Below are 25034 nucleotides of genomic sequence, written 5' to 3'. Positions count from 1 at the left end.
AATAGGACACCGCGAATTTGCCCAAGCAGTACTTACTTTCCAACTTGCTGCGTGAAAATAGAGCTGCTCAATCGAATTCACCGCCTCTTCGAATTCACCACCATACGTATATAACAATTGAATGACGTGGACAACCAATGAAGTCAAGACAGCAATCCAGTAGAAATAATTAAGAATTTTATTCCATTTTTTTGTTTTTACTCGATTATAGGGCATTTTTTATTCATTCATAAACAATACTTTTTTAATAGTTGCATTTATTGCTTGTTTTTATAACAGCATAAGATTTTCACCATCGGTTTCGAACGTGATAGGCCGATGACGTTCATAGCGTGATAAAGAGTGCGATCACGGATTCATAATCGCTGCTATCGCGACTAACTTTTATAACTCTTCAATGACCAATATTTACAGTTTAAAAGCCTCAATGGCAATTTTAAATCATCACTTACCTTATGAAAAGCTATTAGATAGCTACATCGCTATTAGCTATCTAATAGCTATCGCATCGGAAAGATAGAATTTCTTTTATCGCTATCGCAACAGAAGAAATTCTATCTTTCCCATGATACTCCCGCGTCAAAATTTCGAATAACCCCTTGCAACTAGGTTTCCCGCACAACTTGTAGCTATTTTTAATTTTTATTGCCCTCCTAAAAAAATTATTGACTACATCATCCTAAATAAGTTTTATTGTATCCTTAAAATACACAATCGCAAAAATTTTCATTAATTTAGTAATATTTAAACCTACAGCGATTTTTGGCAAGCTTTTTCCGATTTCAGCCCACTGTGCGTCGCACAGTGGGCTGAAATCGAAAAAAGCTGGCCAAAAATGGTTTTTTTCACTTTTTAATTTGGAAAAAACTATTATATTTTCAAATTATAGAATAATCAGTGACCATATTACTGAAATAATTTTATTTATAACTAATTTTTTTTAAACAGGAGACATCTGTCAATGTAATGAAAAATGATCGCAAAAGTTTTTCCCCATTTTTTGAAAAAATTGACTGAAGTTTTTTTTCTACTGTTGCGTTATGTTTAAAAATGCCTAAATTTAAATCATTACATAATATAAATTAACATTTTAAGAATCCAATATGGTGAAAGTTTTAATTCTAGCGATAATATTTACAAGTTTTATTTAAACAATTAAAATGTCCTATTTTTCACGTGTTTTGAACATAATGTAGAGAAAAACTTGATGTTTTTCACTTTGCTTCACGGAGTGTTTAGCACCACATTATAAAATGAAGTGTCAACTTTAGTTATCAATTGAAAAATCCTGCCCCAATTTGCCTCCCCGCCTCTCCTATCAAGTTACGTGCATGAATGTCCAACCGCCCGACGCGGTGGTTAGATGCTAACCTTTGTTCAGACTTAGCTGTAGTCGACGATAATTCGCCAAAAGTGAGGCGAAATTACATTTGTCTACACTTATATACTCTGTATACATTTAGCATGACATATTAGTCTTATAGTTCCAATTTTTCCAAGGGCACATTACGATTTCCTTCATAAGTCATATAATGGACTCAACGATTGCGCCGGCAAGTCAGATTCTTGTCCCGGGAAGCGGGCGGCTGCAAAGAATTATATATTAATTCTTGGAAAGCCCAATTCTTAACACTATACACTTACATATTCTGCTATCCGTACTCTTCTAGGCCTTTTATAACTCCCATCAGCTCAAACACTGGAAAGGGCACACGTGTGGCGGAGCGCCGCCCGCGCAGTGGCGGCGGGCACTACCCTGCCGACCACGTTAATCCCTATTTACCCGAAAACCCAACCACCGTGTTATGATTCTTATCTGGAGTTTAAGAAGTTCTGTACTCGTTTCATAACTGTCCCTTTGTATAAATGCCGCTTATTTCATTATTGCCTCGATCTATGAAAGGGTTATTGCACTGTTGAGGATCGCTTCCCTTCCCACGGGGTTTTCCACAAATGCTTCTCTCCAATTGGTTGAAAACTAGTCTCTTCCACAATTTTACCGAGAAAATTAGTCAGTTTGTCTTCGTGAGTGCGAAAGGATGTGCGTGCTTGTCCCATGGAAGCGAAGAACGAGGATTTTTTTCCCTATATCGTGAAATTTCAGCGCTGAGGCCGAACTACCATTAGTGAAGGATATCTCGGAACGATAAAAAGGTACGTTTTCCAAGTAAAATATCTCTGTGATCGTGTGTATTATTTAGGGAAATATGTTCTAATTTCGCTTTCCTTACGCGGTGATTTAGATTGTTAATATTTCGGATGAGAGAAAATGGAGCGCATGAAAGTAACCCGCAAAGAAATACATGACGTTATTGTTAATGAAAGTGGAAATTCGCTGTCGTCAAAACGTGAATTGGCCCTTCAATATCTTTAAGATAAGTTAAAATTGGGGAAAGACGAGAAGACAAGGGAAGTGTTGAAGAATGTCATGGATAAATACGTTTTCAATGGGTATATCCAGATATGGAAAGAATGCAAGAGAACCAGTGTCAGTTTGTAGTAAAATTTCCATGTTGTTTAGAGAAGGATATACCGCTCCCAACAGATATGCATGAATCTCTTCTTGAGGCTCCTTGTTAAAGCATGTTCTAGGCACGACTAATGATGGGAACACTGCCCGAAGTTGTTTTCTGAACCTACGCTAACATCAGAAATTACCGGTATGTTTACCATCAAAACGTCATATTATATAGATTTTTATTTATTGATTCCAAAATTTGTTATGAATATTTAAAATTTTTTGGAAGAAGGATTTGGTGAGGACTTTTTTTCCTTTTTCAATAGGCATTAGCGAGGAACTCATCTCAAGGTTTGCCTCTATTTTAAAAGCTCTGACATCTGGACTTGAGATAGATTACGCCAATTTCAGTGAGTACTGCTCAGAAACTGCATCCCTTTTTGTGGATATGTATCCGTGATACTGCATGCCTCCCACGGTGCACAAAGAGCAGTTTCATGCAGCATCACTTGCCAAGGCAGCAGTGCTTCCAATTGGCCAATTTTCTTCGGAGGGCTTTGGAATCTCTCCACAAAGATATCAGAAGATTCGGAGCGCACCACACGCGAAAAATTTTGCTCTTAGAAGAAATGGGAGATCTTTTCCGAAGGCTCCTCCTTACTTCGGATTATCTAATATTCAATAGTTATGTATGTACAAATGCTAAAAGAAATGTTTCAAAGGATATACGAAACTTACTTGTATTAGAGGAGCCACCTTCTGATGAGGACAGTGACGGCTGGGAATCCGATGAAAACTGGTAGTGGGCTGGTAAATTTATCCCTAATGTTTTCTTATGTTTTATATATTTATGCTAATATATTATGGTTCATAAATAATTTTATGTGGCATTTTAGTTTATAGTATAGATTTTTTGCTAGGTGATTTCTTATGTGTGTCCTTTCAAAGTGTTAACGGAAAATTAGTTGACTAAATCATTAATAATGTTTAAAAAATAGTTTATGTATTTTATATGAACATTTTTATTTAAATTATTAAATTTCATGTTAAACTACTTACTTTTTTATTCCTAACTATTGATTTCAATTAAAAGTTCCCTCTTAACTGAAGCCGTCCAAATAGTCAATTTTTGGTTTTTTTCCGTCTCCATGAATTTGTTTAAAAAAATTCCCAGGATCAATTTTTCGGCAAAATGTCTTTATATTCATGTTATATGACCCAAATATGAATAGTAGGAAAAATTTTGTGGAGCTAATTATAAAAATATGGAAGATATGATTTTTGGCCAGCTTTTTTCGATTTCAGCCCACTGTGCGTCGTGGGTATCGCGTTGCCCCTGGCGACGACATCGCTCTCACCCTTCTCACGGTTACATAATCAGGGTGCAGCTTTTTCTGAGTTAATACAAAATTTTCTCCCTCGCACATGAGTGACAATATTAACCGAAAAACATCTTTCGGACTTTTTATATCCTGTATACGTCTGCCGAATAATTCATTTCTTCATATATAATACCTTGAAGTCAATTGGTTGCAACCCTTAATTCATCTGACTATCGAGGCATGGAGGCACAATGGGAATTCCAAGAAAAATTCCCCATGTACCTCCATCCTATTCACTAATACGTCCAGTGCGCTATGCATCCAAGAGGACCAGGAGAGAAAGTAACTAATCCTTGATGTCCTGGAAACCAGAGGAGAGGACAATATGATTACGAATACCGTCTGCTGAAAACCAACCGATACGATACGTCATCGCAAAGAGAAATATAAAAAACTCATCACTCCTCCTCAATCGGATTTTTTCTTTTATTACGTATTATTCTTTTTAAACTAACATCATCACCTCGAAAGCTTCAGGGTTTTCAGAGCTCAGCTTGTTCAACACTTGCCTCTACATCAAATACAATGTCTCATACGAAAAACAATGGTTCAAACTCGTCAACTTCGAGATAAGTGCAAATCTTAACAAGGGTCCGCTCCATATACCCTGAAAATTTCATTATGATAGCGTAAGTTTTAAACGGGTGCTACGCTCGACTCTCCGGCCCACCACTTGCAGCAGTGGAAGCCATACGGGAGGGAGAGTCGAGAGCTAGACAACGGAAACGAAAAGCAAGTGTAAATCCTCATCATAAACGTATGCTGAAATAAAAATATAGATATTACTACGGAAATGAAGACCGCAGCCTCAACCACTTAACATGCCCGTATCCAGAAATTCGAGTCTGATAACATGGGGGAGTGGGGTTCACCACCTTCATGGATTTGGAGGTGGAGGCTCCGTTGACGTCTTATGCTATAAAACTCCACTTTAAATTTTCATTGCTTGATATTCACTTTCACAAAGCCCACTTTACCTCTTATTATCTTCTCAATAGTAAAGTTCACCGTGTGGATCGTAAAAAAGCAATTCTCGGCCAACCACTATCAACATTACCAGCCGTCGGACACAAGCTCAAAGGAAATACAATACAAATCCGGTGTAAATTACAATACTTATTTGTGTAATATCTCACCACGATTTAAGGCACTTAAAACTTCAATTATGCTGTAAGTAACCCGAATGCGCAAGCGAATGAGTCAATGGCAGTCTCCGCAGATGAGAATACAGTTCGGTCGCTGGGTATGTGCCCAGAAGGTTTCAACGCCGGTCTCATCTATTGGTTACTACGCAGCCACATTGAGCGCTTCTTTTTATATTTACCCGGAATACGTGACAGGTACTATAAGAGAAAGAAAGATAATTCGGGCAGCCAAATTATGATAAGGAGAAAAATTGATACATTTAGGGCTACCAAATGCTGACAAATAAAACAGTGGACAACCATCAAGTAAGAAGAGAAAATTAAAAAAGGAGAGAACATGGAATTTTGAGTTCAAATCAATCAATTTACTAATTGTCAGAAATTGCATTAATTCCGTACCATTTATTAGTAATTGTGTCAAGGATCTTTTCTGTCCATTTTCATTTTGAGGATTCTATTTTATGCAGAAGTTAAAGCTTGTAAAACAGATACCTGTAAAAAATACAAATATGAGATGATACACACATGATTTTACTGCGGAAAACATGCGAAGAAGTAGGGCAACGTAAAAAGTTGCCACGATACTGTAAAAAGACGGAATGCGAAGGTCATGTCCGAATCAATCCTAAAGTTTTATGGTCACCCAAAATATAAAGGAAGAGCTACGACATAGACAACAAAGATATAACGGAAAAGTGGAAGACAGACAGTTTTCAAGACTCAGGGATAAATACGGCGCATCGTACGGAATGCAGAAATACAGTGTAAATTACGAGCGAAAGATGAGTACTCGCTAACATGCGAAAGAAGTTACGTCGGGGAAGCAGCGTAGAGAATCTAGAGTGAAAATTTCACAAGAGGTTTTCATCCAAACCGGTCTTCATAAAGTCACGTAATCCGTACTCTTCAAGGACAAACAAGACATGGGATAAGGAGCTCACTACTGCTGCTCGTCCGGCAGAGCAATGAAAGATAGCCGTCGGAGAAAGGACTACCCGTAGCCATCGCAATTATATCAAAATCCTATCACCTACGTGAAAATAACAACTCTCTAAGCAAGAATCTTTAAAAAGTCTTAAAAATAATACTTTTTATTCGCAGGCACTTTAAAACTTACAGGCACAAAAAAACACGCCATAAAAGCCAGAAGTGGGAAATGAGTTAGGCACTGATAACCAGTGGCGCAGCGAGGGGGTGGTTTTGGAGGATAAAACCCCCTCCAGAGCTCAGAGAAATTTTTAAGTTTAATCCGTTTTCCTTAATTGGATTGATATTACTAATAGAATAGAGTAAGGATTAATAAATTATCCCTCAGAAAGCCGTAAAACTCACCATTTTGAACCATTAATCTTAAAATTCCGCAATTTATTAATCTCGCACCTACCACTCATCCTGGCGGGTATTCCATACCCCCACACACCCTGGTATTAGTTGCACCTAAACCCCTCCCAGCCTTAATTCCTAGCTGCGCCCCTGCTGATAATTAACGGTTACTTTCACTAATAATAAAGAAGATCAGAATGTCCAATAGACAAAGTTTACTTCAGCAAATAGTACTTCATCATGTATACCTATTAACAGTATAAACTACTTAAAAATGCGTACATTTTCATTGCCAATTCATTGGTAAACGAAAAACATTTTCTTGCGATCTTCGGAGTCTTCAAATGTAAGTCGACCTGTTGGAATCCGTTTTTTCTTAACTGTGCGGATCAGTGGCACAGCGAGGGGGGGGGGGGGTTTGGGGGATAACCCCCCCCCCCCCCCCCCAGAGCTCACAGAAATTTTTTAGTTAAATTTATTTTACTTAATTGGATTAATTTTGCTTATAGAATAGTGTGAGGATTAATAAATATCCCTCAGAAGGCCGTAAAAATCACCATTTATCTTAATTTTTTTCCGGCGGAAGGCCTCCGCACCTCCCGCTTACCCTGGCGGGTATGCAATACCCCCAAGCCCCCGAGTATTAGTTGCGCCGGAAACCCCCCTAGCCTTAATTCCTGGCTGCGCCCCTGGTGCGGATAGTTGTATCGCTAATTATTATATGCACGAAAAGCAAAACAGAAAACCTAACTACAGAACAAAGAATTGTAAGAATTGTATCGCTTTGTGGCGGGCACATCAGAAAAGATTGCCAGAATGCTCAGAAACCACAACGTAATTACACGTTTCAATTGCGTGGCAAAGATATCAGACATGCTACCCGGAGCGAAGGGCAAACTCCCAATGGACCTTTATGAGGGTATATATCGAGTGCCTTGTTCATGTGGTAAATATTACATTGGCGAGACCTGCAGATCAATGAAAGTCCGATTGCAGGAACATCGGAGGGCTACGAAAAACAAGCAGAACCAACTCTCAGCCATATCTGAGTATGCTTGGAGTGAACCTGGGCATAACATCCTCTTTGAAGACGCCAGGATAATAGCTAAAGAGAATAAATACTTCCCTCGCTTGATCAGAGAAGCTATTGAGATAGCGAAAACGCCCGCAAATTTCAACAGAGATCAAGGCTACAGCTTGCATACTGCATGGAAGAGGATTCTCCGACCACCAACAATGAGAGATGGACAACCGGCCAATGAGAGAGCAGCAGCGGATCAGCAGCCGCCGCCGCCTATATAAGGCGAAAAATTTTATGCCTATAAAAGGCGGAAAATGTTTCCAAAAAAAATGTTACCTTCGACCTGAAGACGCCGACTGTAACGCCGGCGAAACTGTTGTCTTTAAAATACAACAAACGCGGTGAAAAAACCCGAATAGAATGGAAAGATCATACAGAACAAAGAATTTCTTTCCTTAATCGCCCAATCCCTAGTCACCTCGCATACTTGAAATCGATGAGAGAAAAAACGGTTACAACTCCGACGATTAAATCGGTTCACGTAGGCAATGCGTATCAAAAGATGTCCATTACTAATCAAACATAAATTATGAGTCGAGGACATGTAGAATTCTTCTGACTATTTAGGTGGTGGCCTACGACACAATTATTTATAATATAATCCCATATTGTTGGATGCTGACAGGAAAATGAATCGAAATTATGAGAGCCATAATGATGTTTTGGATTTTCGGTTAGACTGGTAGAAGAATCTAAGAGAAATGAAAGAAGAAAGTAATTCTTACTCAGAAATGGTCTATAGCTGTAGCACTTACACACAAGCAAACAACAAAATAATGCACGAATGCTGGAATTTTGACCACTCAGTGGACGAGTAAGTGTGACAGGCCGAAACGAGCCAAATATCGTATAAATTTTAGGAATTAATATTTTACACACAATTCTCAACACCAAATATCAAAGCGATATCGTCTGCCTCCTAAAAACAAGGGATTGTTACAGGAAAAAGTATTTAAAAATCTATATATAGCTTTTCACTCGAGAATGTACACAGTACATATTGCACGCATTTTTTAAATTTCGTTTCTTTAATCCAGAGTTAGCCTTGAGTTCCACAAAAACATGAAGGAGTTCACTTTGAAGACGATGCTGTTTCATATGATTTTAGGTCATTCAAAGTTCCCCTTGAATTAGAGCCAAACCAATCAAAATCCAAAACATTTGTATCGCAAACTTCTGAAAATAAGTAAACCCCGTCAGAAAAAGTTTCCATACATGTTGCTGCAACGCACAAATCCAAATATAATTCCCAGCGCAAGCACAATGTAATAATTCTAATAATTTTTGAGACCTTACTATTGAAAATTAATTGAGATGTTAGCTTACAACAATAACCAAGAAATGATAAGCGTAGTTTTATTAAAGTTTTAACGATCGTAATACTCGCGCGTAAAATATGTGCTAGTAATATGCATATCTATTCTGAACTGACGAAAGCAACAATAGCATATTAACATTGGAAGATGGCACCAAAACAAATCTGCATGTCTGTCGAGAGATAAGGTCAATAACGTCGACATCCGCCAACGGAATCTGGTGTCAGCTGCATAGAGCCACTGATAGAAACCCAAGGGACAAGTGATGGCCCAATTCGCAGATAACAGGGGCTTGACACAACTAAGCAGTCTTCAATTGAGTGGATGGTGAATCGCATTCCTACTGAATCAATATGCCTGAACTAAGAGAATCAATTGTTTTAAATTCCACGAAGTGCGTCGCGTCTCTAAAAACTGATAGTACTGTATCGCTCGACTTCAAAACATATGTATGTACTTCTTAAAGATGCAGATTATGCCAAAATATCTACCGAAATAAAACTTTTCTTAGACTGCTTCAGAACTCATAAATATTAATTTTTTATTCTGCTATCATTTTTATTTCTAAAATAGTGACATTTTAACATTGCAGTACAGCTGACTTCTTTAGACTAACTAGTTGAAGAAACTGGAAACTCGACACAGCCTTGAGGAGCTGACTAGCAACCTAAATTTGAGCCTCATAGCATTTCGAATAAAAGATAAGTGTCCGGCGTGATACGGTGGAAATCTTTGATATTCAGCTTAGTAAAACCACTTGTCTGTTTCCACACACTTTTATTTACACCGACCATGGTTTCGGCAACTCGTGCCATTATCAAGGTAATAAACCGAAGTTGCCGAAACCATGGTCGGTTTAAATAAAAGTGTGTGGAAACAGACAAGTGGTTTTACTAAGCTGAATATCTTAGCATTTCGTTCACTATCTCCTGGAAAACTGGTTCACTGAACTGGCTAGCGTGACGAACCCAGCGGTAGAGATGTTTGAAACTGTCGCTCCTCAAAAAATAAAAAATAATAGCAAAACCAAAACAATTTTAACATAATATGCACCCAAATTTCTGAGAGTCCGCATTCATTTTCACAACAAAATTCCCAAATTGTGATATTAGGCGCATCGTCACACTGTTCATCCACAACTATATCACTCGCCGAGCGATGAGGTAAGAACTGATATAAATGCGCATATTTTAAGAGTTGGCACGCGAAATGTAAAGGGAACTAAAAGCCTGCGTCAATTTTTATCCCGCTGATTGGAGCGTGCAGGTCACGCAGCAGGCTGGCGCGGACACAGCTACCGTCATCACATGAACAGCTGGGTGGGCGTGATCGCGCTGGATATGGAAGGTGAGGCCAATATTTTAACCACAAGACTTCTAAATTATATCGATATTAAAATGGAAAATGAAAAAAATGTAATAAACTAAGATCTAAAACATTTTGATTCAAATTAAACACTGGTAACCCTCCACTTTCCTGAGACTTACATATAATGGCAATAGAATTTTCCCTCTAAATCCAGAATCTTTCACCTTCAATTCAAACAGTGCCATTCAGCGTTATTTCCCGATGCAAGAAGGCCGCCACGGACAAGGGTAAGCACGGGTCATGCGGGTACGGGGATTTTCCTATTAATTTTTCCCGTAGACGACGAAAACTAAATATTGCTCTTCCCCATTCTTACTCTGAGCAGCTATGACGTCCTTTCCAAGAGCATAAACGAGATGGCTACGAAGTGATGCTTAAATGAACGAGGGGAAGGATGCTGGCACAATGCCTATTGTATACACAGGTTGCGGATATTACAGGATACTAATAGCAGAAAACTACTTTTCGTAATTATTTCATTAAACTAGCTAAACTGATAAATAAGGATGATGAACAACTTCTAGCCGAATTATTCTCTAGAAATAACTTTCCGCTTATATGTAAGGATAACACTGAAGCCACGATTCCAAAAACAGCACAAGTATGTTAACATTCGACCGACTTCGGCCACGTATTGCGACAAATCAAACAGTAATTAAGGATAGTTTTTTCCGAATAGTTCCAAAGCTACAAAAGTCATTGCTTAAATTTTTACCCGTGTACAGTCCCAAGTGTATAATAAAATATATATGTTTTTAAGCAAACGCTTTTATTCAACGCACAGTTGGAATGACAATATATATTTGTGATTATCATTTAGTAAAAATGGACTTAAAGTAAAAAAATACTTTGAACCATTACATTTCAATAACGCTAAAATTGAGCACATAATTAAAAAATAATTTTATCATTTAAAACGTGTCACACAGTTAATTTATCTATTCCAGAGTGAATTCAAAAAACTAACGCAAAAATAATTGTTCAGAGCGCAATGAAATGGTTTGTTCAAATAAAAGCGTGGCAAGTCAAAATATCCCTCGAGCGGGCCCTCACAACTAGCATAAAGCAGGGGCATATGTGCGGGCTGAAATGCCAAAGTTAGAGATTCCTCCAGAACGAGGTCTTGAGCATCACCTGATGACAACTCTTCATAATTCGGAACTACAAATGATATGATGCGTGAATTTCAGAATACTTTACGTCGAAAGCAGAACTATTCAGAGTCGAAGGCTGGAAAAATGGGGGAGAACGGGGTGGAAAGATCCCCTTGGTGAGGGCATGTACTGTATCTGTGTCTCGCAAAAATTTCTAGGAGGGAGGGATGAATCCTCCCCGCTTGCTACGGCTTTGAATCCATGTATCCTCGAATGAATTCTACATCTACATACTACCCCGAAAGCCGCCTAAAAGGCGAGTGGCAGGGGGTGTTAATAGGACACCAGCCGTTTGAAAGTAAAAAGGAAGTGTTCTAAGGAAATTACGAATAGCATTTATAGAAGTCCTTTATGGTTCGGGCAAGAACGAATTCCCATATCTATCGGTTCGGCAAAATATCTCTCTCAATTTATCACTTCTGTCGGACCTGGAAATATAATGGGGCTCCAATATTATGTTCTCCGTGTCGCTCTTAAAGATATCAATTCTCAATTGTTCAATTGAGTCATTATTCAATCCACATTTTATTAAAATCGATGTTGGATATAATAAATGCAATTGACACACAAGGTAAACAAAAACAATGTTTGATACAGCTTCAACATAAACAAAGAAAACATGGGTAGCAGGAAGGATAAAAAGGGAAAACAGCAATAAATTCCAAGCAAGGTTATTCATCAACTCCCCTTACTTCTTGACGAACGAAATTGTAGAAAGATCCTAGGAAAGAGGCACTGCGTAATATTTAGTATGAAATATTTGTGATAGAGCCCAGAAGAAGCTAGGACTTGTCAAGTGCATTGTGGGAAGATTTCAAGACAAGAAAGTAAGAGAAGTGCTATTTCACACTGTTCCGTCCACACCTTAAGTATGCAGCCATCATATGAGATGCAATGCAGATAGATTTAATCCATGAACATAACAAAATACAAAGGAAAGCTGTGTGATTTCTTTAAAAAACTGCTTCAGGCATACAGAAAGCATTACACAGATGTTAAACAAATTAGGTTAGGAGTCGCTAGAGACTAGGAAGCTACACACTAGGCTTAGTTGCTTGAACAATTGAGAATGGATATTTTTTAAGAGTGACACAGTGACCATCATATAAGAACCCCAATACATTTCCAGGTCTGACCATAAATTAGAGAGAGAAATTTTGCCGACCTGATAGGTATGGGAATTCGTTTTCCTTGCACACGATAAAGGACTTCAATAAATGCTATAAACGTAAATTCATTAGAGCATTTCCTTTTTATGTGCAAATGGCTGATACCCTAACACCAGCCACACCACATGCCTACTGAGTCAGCTTGAGGGGTGGTACGTAGATACAGATGTGTGAAAGAGAAAACATTATCTGCAATCCAAAATTAGAAGAGAATGGAAAATGCAAGCTCAGAAAAAGGGAAAAGTGGCAAAAGAAGCCAAATAATAAAATTTGTCGACAAAAGAACACTGTAAAAGGGCTAGGGTGGAGTTATGAAACTGCAAAGAGGGATACAATCAGATGAATATGCACAGCATACTTTTCCAGGCGTCAACCACCCTCTTTGACAAGATTTGTCTGATCTAACCTGTGAAACATCACTCAAAACTAAAACAAGGAAGCTTTTCTCTCCTTTTGATCACTTCCATTACAGAGCAAGATTCTTCAAATATCAAGGTCATAGTAATCAATTAATGGGTGATTCTTCCTTGACTGGTGGAATATTACAGTATGAGGCTTAATTTAGCTGAAATCCATTCTGATGAATTAAACCCCTTCCACTTCAATTAATTCTCTGAATAGCGTGCTTCTATCCTTGATTTATAATTTCTGTGGTACTTCTTGAATGTAGGTAATGAAGTGATATTTTATAGTTTGTAATCAGCATGGAACAGTAAAATGAAAAGTGATTAATATTAAATATTGCTCACGAAAGCTCTTCCCATAAGAACATCGACAACACAGCTGTTACTACTCACATAAAGTCATTTTATTCCTCTAAATGTTTCATATTTTACAAAATATGAGTTTTTTGTGTACATTATGGATGTTTAAATGTAGTTAACCTTTCAAAATATTTATATCGTTCCCCTAAATAGTGCTAAAATTATGGAAATCTGATGACGAGCTGCACTCATCATTGCTTGATTTGGCATTGAAAGCTCATGACCATCTAGACTTATCATTTCAGTGCAAGGGGTTTAAAAGTTTTCCTACTGTTATTATTATTATTTCGGTAAAGATATTTTCCGTTATATGTCAACCAACTTGGCCACATAGGCTCATGATTACTACCTGATGATTTTACCCAAGTGATAAAACCGGTTGAAGTAAAATCAAAATATCTGTGTAAGAAAAAGGACTATATTTTTTAAATTTATTAGTGAGGTAGAAAATAGTAGCACCGAGGAGAAAAAATTGAAGCCATGGTATTTTTAAGGCTATGATTTTTATAAAATACTATCCTTCATCATCACTCCTTTTTCCACACTAATGCTAGAGCTAAATAAAATGATGAATACCACCCTTACGTACATTGATCCCTTGAACCATCACTTTTTACCTCTATGTTTTCCCAAACACCTAGAAAATAAAGAAAATATCAAGAGAGTACTGTGCCAAACAGCAGGAGTGGCAAGGCCTCCCTTTTTGTTTGTAAATGAAATCTTTTAGCTGAAAAACTGACCCGAAGAACAGAGGAAAAAGAGAATACTGGATGATGGCAAGTACAGTCTACAGTTGCAAAATTCCACTCTATTTTACCAGGCACCAACCATGTTCACAACACCTGCCCCAAAGGGTGGTTTCCTATTATTTTTATATTGCCTAAATCGAAAGATTATTACACCTGGAGTACAGTACATATTTCACGCTTTTAGATTTTTAAATGACAATATCTATTTTTTGCGATTAAATGAAAAGTGAAAATTTTCAAGCCCGTGAAAACGCGACGGGTAAGTATGAATGCTAGGAAAACTCAGTGTGACATCGTTCTGGTTCCCGCTGCCGCAAGTGAGGTGACCTTGGGGCGAGGCTCTGAGCACTGATACAACACAGGATGCTAGCAGGTAGCAGAGTACCATGCTAGCTGGTAGCGCTTGGCTTAAATAAGGATTATTAATACCTTATCAAACGAAGAAAACTTTCCGACCTTAGCCAGTTTTAATAGGTGATTATTAAGACATGTTTCCCTGAGCTCTGTGCCTCATGCATGCATTGGTAACCTCAGACTATGGAAAAATCCTATCTACTCGTATAGAAACTAGGTCCCTGTGACGTCACGTGGAGTGGCATCGAATGGGCGCCAATCTGGCCTTTTTTCAAATGAGGATAAAATTGACCCTTGCCATTCCTCTAAACCGGTATTTCTAAAACCAAATAATTTGTATATTATGAATACACTAATGGTGGGTAACGAATCGCAATCAATGCCTTTCGTTTTCTTTGATGAAGGAAGCTACCCTATTGGGCCAAATTCTGTGCAAGTGTGTTCAAATCCATCATCCGCATTTTGAAATCTATATTGCATTCAAGGAAAGAGATGGCATGTGTAATATTTCAAACCCTGCCACGTGAACGGCAGTGAACTATACAAGAATTGCCATGAGAAAGAATTCCCCTGGACCAGGAATCGAACCACGGACCTTTGGCTTTCCGGGCCAATGCGCAGACCACTACGCTATCCAGGTTCTTTAATTCTCATGGCAATTATACTGAGGCTCATGGTACTAGGTGTTCAGCCCTTGCAGTACATCAAGGATGGCAACGCGAGGGAGAAAGGACTTCCAAGAAGCCACAACCAGGTGAGAGCCTCAAACCTGCGCTAAAGCTGCACAAAGCGGTATGTGTAATATTTCTAACCTTGCCGCATGAACGGCGGTGAAATATACAAGAATATACAAGAATCAGAAAGCCAAAGGTCCGTGGTTTGATTCCCAGTCCAGGGGAATTTTTTTCTCATGGCAATTCTTGTAGAGATGACATGGTTTATCACATTGGTAAGGGAAATTTTTTCAATACAACTCATGTGGTAAACTAGTCCACTTCAGCTTATAGTATTTTACAATCAATTTAGATGCTTGAACAACTCATGAGAAGGAGGCAGGTCAAGATTAAAGGGTATTTGTAGGGTAATTAAAATAATTTAATGAGAAAAAGGGGATGGAACTAATGAAGTTGGTGTTGAAGGAAAAGAGACAAATAATATTGAAATGACCAAACTATGTTTATCTTACCACAAGAAATCAGATAGTAAATCCAAGAAGTACGACTTCAAAATATTTTATATAGTTAAGATATGTGTAGCTTTAACTATATGAATATGGATTGCTGGGACAATGATGAAGGCAGAAGAGTTAAACAGTGAAATGCCGAGTAGACAGGCTCATATCCATGAGAACAGTGGGCCCAACTAATGATATACTAGTCACTCAAGTGGACGTTCTAAATTAAAAGATGAAGTAGTTGAAGAAGCATATGAAATGAATTAATAGGAACTGGAAGAAAAAAAGAAAGATATTCACTGTGACTGGAATGCTTCAGTGAAAAAAGGAAAGAGAAGAATTACAGTTTGAGAGTTAAAGAGCCTGAAATAGATGTGACAGAGAATACTGGTTGGTAAATATAAATGATTTAGACCTGATTCAAAAATTGCATCTTGAGATGGTACACATGTAGTACCATGAAGACAAACTGAATACAAGATCAGAGATTTAAAAAAGGTACAATTCAAATATTTTGCGTTTTAGTAACTGGAAGCAGACATAGCAAGCAAACCAGATTAAGTATTTGCAGAACTACAGGTTAGAATTAAGGTATTAAGAATGATAAAATAGAAACTAATGAATTTCCAGCAAGATATGTGAAATAAGAAAAGAGGCATTTGGAAAGGGAATATGCAATATTATAAAATAGAACAAGATATATGGGGAGATGATGAAGAGTGAAAAAGTATCAAAGAAAATGTGTATCTCCTAAAGTCAATTAAAATAGGAATTAATATCACCGAAGCCAGGTTTTGGTTGGCTAAGCACCATCACTGGAGGGAAGAATGTGTCTTAAACAGTCTGAAGATGTGGTAAGAATCACTTTGGAAGTGAGAACTATGCACCTGCTTCGCAAAGCCAAAAAGAGCATATCACAATGTGAAGTAGAATATGCCTTGGAACGTACTAAAAAAGAAGGGATAGGAATGGATGGTAGTAATAGGCCTAAATATGGACTGACGAGTGACAGTGAGGCTTGCCGATGGACTGCATGAGAGTAGCAAAATTGCAAGAGGAAAGACAGAAGGTGCTTACTCAACCACACTGAGCAATCGCCTATGATCAGTGAGCAAAAGAGAGGTGTGGCATCATGAAACTGAGCAAAGTGATGCCACGGTAATGATTGCTTATCAGCATGGAGAACCAGGAAATCATTGCCCAATACCCATCAACACAGTGCAGAAGGGTATCAAACTAGTGACAGTCATACTGTGGGCATTTGCATTCGATATACTCTCACCAACTCACCATGGCATCCTGATCAGGAGTTGATAGAGCCAAGTGCAGCAGAAAACTATCGCTGTGGCTGGGTCTAAGCAGGAGTGAAATACATCACGTTTGTTGATGGTATGATAGTGATGCCAGATTATCCTTAAATGATCATAAATAAATGATAATAGGAAGAAGAGATGATAAGTTTGAACAAATATTTGAAATAGAGAAAATAAGAGAGTAAATATTTAGATATACAGCGGCACGTATGGTAGAAAATGATGAAGATGTGACCCCGAAGTAAAAGAAATAGTTTTAATGGGAAAAAATAATTCAGAGGAATGGAAATAGTGACAAAAAAGTAAAATGGACATTCGGTTGCATACAAGGCTGACAAAGAGCTATGCTAGGGAGTTTGTTGTTTTGAGCGTCAGAAGCGTTGCCATTCAGATAGGATGAAAGGAAAATGAGGCTTTTCAAATGAGCTAAAATGATGGGCGTGAGTTGGAGGGAAAGGAAGTGGAATGACTATGGGAGAGTGCAGACGAAATAAAACAATTGCTGCCTGTGATTCCAAAGAGGCGGAGAACTGAGCTGACAACTTTTTGAGGCATATGAGATAGTACTCAAGACTACGACCGAAGGGAAAGTAGCACGAGAACCGAATGGGACTAATGGAGAGGGAATTAGTTCTACGGGGGAACGCCAAGCACCCGCCGAAAGGCAGAGCACCAAATGAATCAATGGCTGCTATTCATTTAAACTTTGGTACTTACTAACTTATAGGCGAAAAGTTAAGGGGAAGTAACACATTAACAGGAGCTTCGAACACAAAACAAAATCTCATAACATTCACGAGTGAGCGGTACTTCAAAACGAAAATGGCAACCTATAATTCAAAACAGCATATCTAAACACACCTCTGCGTCAGATATAACTGGGATCAATTTCTGAATAAAATATTAATTTCACGTCCTCTACTTGGTAATTAGCAAGCAAAAGAAAAACAAAGAAGTATCCGTACCGCAACTGACTGGAATTTCCACTTCCACTAGCGGCCTTTTCACGCCTTGCAGTGCGGTGGACCTGGCAGCAAATACAGATACATTTTCCAAGTCTGTCAATTGCATGAAGAATTCACTCCCCTCTGGTCCATATGCACGAGCTATGATGGAGTCATCCACCATAGAATGAGGATCGAGTGGTTTCAGTTTCAAATCGCAAGACACATCTAAAGCTAACACTTTCGTCTTGGGCAGAGCTGCTTTTAATTCCTGCAGTAAAGATATCCATCGACGCGATACTTCACTTTTACATTCAAAAAAGTGGGAAAGCAATCTTCCACCACTTTTTATCCCAAAGAATTGACGAGGAAACATGGTTGAGTAGCCAATAACGGCAATATTTCCACGATTTTCACCTAACAACGTCAAAATACCTGCGCCCTCTTCGATTTCCTTGGAGCAGTGAACGAAAAACCTAATTTCTCTATTCCGTATTTACTAGTACCTGAATCTGGCTTTCTCGATTTCTCTTAGTTTTCCAACTGGCACTTTCTGAACACAAGAGACGACAGTAGCCTACTGCTGTTCTTTTCGTAGATGCGATGTGCTCGCAAGAATTGAAAAAAACATGTTACCATAATTTTATACAGCACGGAAAGGAGCGCTGCCATGGTGATGGCATGCTACTGCAGATATCTATTTAATCAACATGTACTTCACAACGGGATTATCGTGGGGAAAAGAATTGGCATTATTTCCTTCTACTATTTCGACCAGCTATGATTAGGCAATTTATCGTCCATATCTGCAAATCTCACGTTTCAGGGTTAAATCGTCCGCAATTTCCACGAGGAATCCGCATTGTCTGCTAGAAAGTATGAAACATGGACATTTCACATTAACGTGTATTTACCCCAAATTTCGGAAATTGAACTCGAGAAACAACGTACAGGAGACCCTATTGTAAATATTGGTTTGGCATCTGCTGCTAATTCAGTCGCTTATAAATCGGTTTTTTAAAATATCCGCAGAACGGCGGTGGGCGGTGAGTGCAGAGCGATCCTCAATTTACAATAGTGTGCATTTCAGTGCTTGCAATTACGAGGAATAGAATTGAAGAAAATCTAAATTTGATAGATTAATCATCAGGAATATAAGTTCCAGTTAATATCTCTATTGATAGCTTAATTATTCAAAGAATTCGGATCGCTTTCTTAGTTAGCGACGTGAGTGGCGACTACTGCAAACCCATTTAAGTGTGGAGTGATGGACAACCCATATTCAGCTATAAATGCGACTCCTCTCTTCTAATATTCGTGGTCGAACTGATCAAAACAAATACCGGCGATAGTAGCGGACTAGTTTTGTGGCATTGTAGCGCAGTAACGCTAAATCGTCAGAGAATACAGGGCTTTTAGATTTATTATCGCGAGACCTTTAACGTCAACAAACATAGTGGTAAGAGCTCTAATTGGCCCAATTCGTGGCCAAAATGCTGAAATTCAAAAGTCGTGGTGGTAACCTTGGTCGTTCTTGGGTCGAACGGTGGAACGGTGCACGTTATTTCCGCTACACAACAAACGCACACTGCGCAAGTGTTTTTGATGCGTGAATCCCATCCACGCTGGTCCACGCCTGCATCACAGTCGTCCTTAATTTCTTGTGTTTATATGTTTGTTCTCCAAAGATTAAGTGCCCTTAAATGTCGCGAGGCTCATAGGCAGTAATATATTCGAGCCGTGCAATACTCCTGTATTGACAACCTCAATGTGAATGGTTTTATTGTGTTAAGTGCATTATTACGTCATTTCGTGATGACGAGGTATGCTAGAGGATATAGTGATAAAAAGTCCAAGCAAGAACATAAATCCACTTCGTGGCCCTTGCTGAAAGTGAAAGCTAATCCTAAAAATGCTTATGAACCTAAAGCTATTAGCTCGGAAGAAAAGGGAAGAAGTGGATACGTGGCGGAGAGTAGTTCCGCCAGCCAAGGGTGGTTCAAGTTTCATGTAAACGGGAGAAATAAGAAATCTGCGTGTGCAGTGAAGTGCCCCTCTTCCGGTAATACCAGCGGGAATGCCGATGGTAAGGTAAAACGTGAAGGCCGAGTGATATCCAAGGAAGAAATGTGCCATCGTCAGGCTAATGATGGTTTTATTGCTGTATATTCTACGGACTGCAAAGAACGCTGCAACAAAATTTGTGTGCCGAAGAAGGAACAAATGTCGAATTTTTCTTCTGCTAATCGTATAAACGGCAAAAACATCAAATCCCGAGCCAATTTGTCCGTTGAAGACCTTAGGAATTTGCGGCGGAAAGAAAAAGCGCTCAAGAGAGAGAAGAAGAAAGTTTGTTTCTGCTGCAGAAGGTCTTACAATATTTTAACTGAATGAGTACCTAGGAGTGAAAGACTTTTAAATGTACCCCCTCTGATATTCTATTCTCTTCCTCTTGCCATTGTAGGTCAGGTCATCAACTTGCTGACTGCCCCGATTTCACACCCATGGGGTCTTCGGATGTATCACCTCCTGCGGGTGGGCTTTGTTACCATTGCGGATCAACAGAGCATAATGTTAATCAATGCAGTAGAAAAGGAGCCAATCATCTCAAATTCGCCCGTTGCTTTGTGTGTGGAGAGGATGGACATTTAGCTCGTGATTGTCAGGAAAATCCCAGGGGAAAATATCCGAAGGTAATTTTGGTAAATAATTGTGATTGGGATGCGTTTAATTGAAAATTAACATAGAATTTTTGTAGGTGTCGGTTCTAAAGTGCCGAAAGTACAAAACATTATAAAGTTTAAACGCCAAAAAGTCATTTACTTAGTGCATATATTAGTTGAAGTGAAGATATTGTTTTTGTCAAAGATAGTGAAGCTTCCTTTCATTGATATTTTTAATATGTATCAATCACATCATAGCGTTCTGAATTATTTTACTTTAATTCCTTTGCGATATCTACCCGTGATAAAGAGCACTGTGACATAGCCATTTAAAGCACTCACCCATATTGTGTGATTCAGTGAGGTGTGTTATAACTTCGGCAATAGCCATTTAATTCACAGCTTTTATGATGAGTATATGATAATGTTTTAAATATTAGTCTGGTATTCATTCATTGTATAAAATTACTCTGAACTTAATTTCTTTTGTTATAAATTGGTATTAAGAGTTTGGTTAATTAAAAATTATCCCAAAATAATTTCTGATAATGAATGTTTATGTACCTAAGTCAATTTCTAAATAATTCAGTTCTTAAAAACTAGATATGATGGTATCAACTTACCTGTGTGATCAAGTATTTCCTTCGGCAGCACACTGTCTTGGTCCTGTATGAACCCTTGTTAAAGTTATTTTTCTCATGCAGTCCCTTGCTTGGCTCTTTGGAAACAGGCCTACTAAATAAGCACCCCCTGTATGCCCCTCTGTCTTGTTTGCAGTCTTGGCATTGGAGTCTGCAAAACACAAGTTGCCTCGTTGTCTATCTGGAACAGATGGCTTGACAACATGAGAAAACTCACATTCCATTCGTAATATGCTAAAGTATTAGTTTATTTTATGCACCACAGTGTTTTAAACTCTTGTTGACTTTTTTTCATGATTGACTGACTTAGTTTTTGCAATTTGTGCTTTCATCTTTCATTATATTTCCTTCAAAATGAAAAACAAAAAATCATTAATAATAGCTCCTGCAATTTCAGAGGTAGAGTTCACGATAGCAGGGGTGCACCTAGGAATTGAGGCTGGGGGGGTTTAGGTGCAACTAATACCGGGGTGTGTGGGGGTATGGAATACCCACCAGGATAAATGGTTGGTGCGAGATTTATGAATTGCGGAATAAGATAAACGGTTCAAAATGGTGAGTTTTACGGCTTTCTGAGGGATATTTTATTAATCCTTACACTATTCTATTAGTAATATCAATCCAATTAAGTAAAACAGATTAAACCTAAAAATTTCTCTGAGCCCTGAGTGGGGGTTTTAACCCCCAAAACCCCCCCTCGCTGTGCCACTGCACGATAGAGTTATCTCCTTATCAATTGGACATTTTTTTATTCAAGAAAAAAAATCATCCCATAGTAAAATATCAGTTTAATCTTGTGATCACTTGAGTATTAACTTATGTTCATAATATGCTTTCTCTCGCGATATAACTTCAGAACTTCGCAAGGAGGTTGTTACACCAACCCCTTGTCTTTAAATATTTAGCATGAATTAGAGTATAATAAACAGGGGAGTCAATTGTCAGAAAATGTGAGAATTGCTTTAACAACAAACATTAGCGTGACATATTTGGCAGGGTCCATCTGCTTTATACCATTTCGCTATAAGTGATGATACATTAATAAAAGAAATTAAGACTATTGTGGGTGTTTATGCCAAAGTTGCAGGCAATGTGGGAACAAATGAAGCCCATAGTTTGAACTATATAGTTTATATTACTACAGGAGGCTCCACTGCAGGGCAGTTGCCACGTTAATGTGAAACCAGTGTCCGCGCACCGGTTTCACATTAAAATTCGCACTCCGACTTTAGTCTCCAGTGTCACAAGGATCGGTAGCCTTCAGTGTTTTTCTCTTTGAATTCCCTTTATAACTCCGCTAGAAACAATACTGTCATGGATCAGTGACTACGGTGTTCGACTCCTAGCTGAAGTTCTAAGATCGCCTGTATTTATTGCGACTGGTGGGAATCAATGGAACGATGGGAGTGGAGAATCCTGTGTAGAGTATTTATGGTTTGATCTTGTCTCCTTTAGTGAAGGTTTTGATTCTTTTTCAATGTTTGTAATGTTGTCAAATTGGTGATTATCGCAATTCTCTCTATGCTGCCAACTTGGAGAGGAAGGTAGCAAAGACTAGCTATTTTGTGACTGCATGCCTCAATCAATGTGGATGTGGCTCTTTCAGTGTAGCACAAGATTTTGCCACCTTCAGAACAATTTTAATGTATGTACTTAGAGAGCACAGAAATGGAAATCAAAACAATAAAAAAAATTTTAAATTGAAATTTCAAATACAGCTATAAAAAATTTGGACAGCCAAATGGAGATCTGGTAACACAATTCAGTAAATTATTATGAATTCATTCTGTCCAACTGCTTTTAGAACATAAGAGGAGATTTATGTGGCTAACACATTCTAATCTGGTCGTTCCAGTTTAATTTTCATGTTCAATTTAAGAAGAATCTGAAGTGGAGGCTGACTAACAAAATGAATTTTGGACCCCATTTATAATGAAGATAGATTAATTGGTGCCAAATATATGATATGTAGTATTTTCAGCATATCCATATTTTCTTCATTCCCTCAGCAGGCACCTAAGAATTTTCATCCTTTTATTTCCATTTTTGGTTTAAGATACTTAGGAAAATCTTTTTTACATGGTGTAGACACTCACTCAGAGATTGAATATGAAAGTTGATTTTGACAGTTTAGGGTAAAGCTTGCCAGAGGCATGTGAAATCCACACTTAAAGGGTGCAGGGGCCAATTCCTTTCCCTGGGCCAACTTGCTTTTTGATGATTTTTGTTCGGGGAAATTCGTAGGTTTCACCTTTCAATTCAAGCCCGGCACCTTCTAAGTGTCCTGGATTAAATATATATTGTTTTTACTTCAAACAAATTTTGTCCTTGTAGTGATCCGTAGCAGTTGACTACTCCTCAGACTGTTGTGCTGTATTCACCCATTTTTTTCAATTTTCTTGTTGAATATTTTCTTGTTTTTCTTACATTTTTAGGGCGGTGCATGTCGTCTCTGTGGGGAAACCAACCATCTTTTCCGTGAATGTCCTTTGAGTGCTAATACACCAGCGGACTCTCAGGATGACATTGTTTGGTGTGGGACCGAGGGCCCTGTGGAGTCCCTTCCAGAAGATATAAGAAAGTTAAACCATGAGAAAGTGAGCTCCAAGAAGATTATTCAGTTTTAATGTCTTTTTTGTGCATCTGGTTGCTGATGATGAGCTGAAGCTCAACTTCCCATCATGTATTAAATTTTTGATAAGTCGTATAGCTGAACAAGGAGGTTTCCATTAATTATGTGTATTTTCATTAATTTTGAATTAAATTCTCCAAAATACTAAAAATCCAAAATTTGGGGAGAATACCCAAGCAGCAATCAATATTCCAACAACATGGTCTGCATTAACATATGACATCCATTTAATATCCAAGTTAATCCAATTAACATTTAATGGATATCTGTCAAATATCCAAACGACCCACCTGAAAACATTGCAGGAATGTCCAACACAGACTTGGAGATCCATACATCTCTTAGGTATCTTCACTGCATCTAATGAGTAGATGGTGTGTTAATTATGGTTTTTGGTAAATCCCAGACATACAGACAAAACATTTGTGCTCTTCAATTATATACAGTACATACACTACCTAAGGATACTGTTAGAACAACAATTTTTTAATATCATGAATATTACAACTTGGATATCTATGCAACATTATTTTTACTACTCATCATCGATGTTGTAAATAGGATATCTATGTAAGGTTGTCAAAATGTCCATCCTGAAATAACATGTTTTGGATTTATCAGCCTTAGATATCCAATGGATATCATCTGCTGCTTGGGTATGGAATAAATGGTTGCAAGTTGCACCATAGATACCACCTGTGAACAACACTGTCCTATGCTTTGCTGTAGTTAAAAATCTCTAGGTGAAAATGTCTGAAATAACCCAGTGATTTGTAAATACAATGTTCAGTGTGTGCATGCATTCATTAAGTATCTTCAGGCAAATTATGATAACATTCAAACTTAAATATGTATAGAAATCCCAGTTCAGACAAATGTCAACCCTCAAGCTGTGGAATTATTTTCTAATTTCTGATCAAAAAAATGTATTTTTTTCTATGCATGTACTCAAGTCAAAGTATTTCATAAGTTATTTCAAAATAAAAAATTAATTCTGAAATTAGTTTTAAACAATTTTTTGAAACGTCAAAAATTTTATATATTTGTAATGTGGGTTGCATCCATATTACATGAGCTTTTCCTAAATCTTCTATTGTTCAGAGAAAATATTGAAATTTAGCGTATTACTATATAAACTATTTATAATGTGATTATACCATAAAATTTGAAGCAATGAAAATTTTATAATTGTCCTGATACAACTCAATAGCAACCAATTACCTCAACTAAAACATATTTCAACACTTCTCCAGGGCATTTACATTTTTTACATAGTTTTATACTGATTGTGGGTATGATAGTCGGCTTTAAATACGTAACAAGATATACAATGATTTTTTTTTAAATACCAAAAAAATACAATATTCTCTCTGTGTATGATATATTTTGAAACATGGCTCCAGG

General features: G+C 37.9%; 2 protein-coding genes across 2 annotated transcripts in view; one reads left to right on the top strand and one right to left on the bottom strand.

Annotated features, from left to right (window-relative positions):
• LOC124170698 overlaps window positions 1-18507 on the bottom strand; it is a 35273-nt gene extending 16766 nt beyond the window's left edge. Inside the window, exon 1 of the mRNA XM_046549602.1 lies at window positions 17716-18507. Coding sequence (XP_046405558.1) covers window positions 17716-18070 — 355 coding nt within the window. The 5' untranslated portion in view covers window positions 18071-18507. The remainder of the gene's footprint in view (window positions 1-17715) is intronic.
• A 602-nt stretch (window positions 18508-19109) lies between these two features.
• LOC124170699 lies at window positions 19110-24541 on the top strand. Its single transcript, XM_046549603.1, has 3 exons — window positions 19110-20063; window positions 20159-20387; window positions 23434-24541. The coding sequence occupies exons 1-3, from the start codon at window positions 19510-19512 to the stop codon at window positions 23623-23625; spliced, it is 975 nt and encodes a 324-aa protein (XP_046405559.1). The 5' UTR covers window positions 19110-19509; the 3' UTR covers window positions 23626-24541.
• Window positions 24542-25034: the final 493 nt, after the last annotated feature.

The sequence above is a fragment of the Ischnura elegans genome, chromosome X (genome assembly GCF_921293095.1).
Source record: "Ischnura elegans chromosome X, ioIscEleg1.1, whole genome shotgun sequence".
NCBI lineage: Eukaryota > Metazoa > Arthropoda > Insecta > Odonata > Coenagrionidae > Ischnura > Ischnura elegans.
Note: the sequence above shows the minus strand (reverse complement) of the source record. Positions and strands in the feature narration are given on the sequence as shown.

Coding starts and splice junctions, on each gene's coding strand:
- LOC124170699 (XM_046549603.1), top strand. CDS start 19,510: ATGACGAGGTATGCTAGAGGATATAGTGATAAAAAGTCCAAGCAAGAA. Junction 20,064..20,158: donor GTTTGTTTCTGCTGCAGAAG/GTCTTACAATAT, acceptor TTGCCATTGTAG/GTCAGGTCATCAACTTGCTG. Junction 20,388..23,433: donor CCAGGGGAAAATATCCGAAG/GTAATTTTGGTA, acceptor TTACATTTTTAG/GGCGGTGCATGTCGTCTCTG.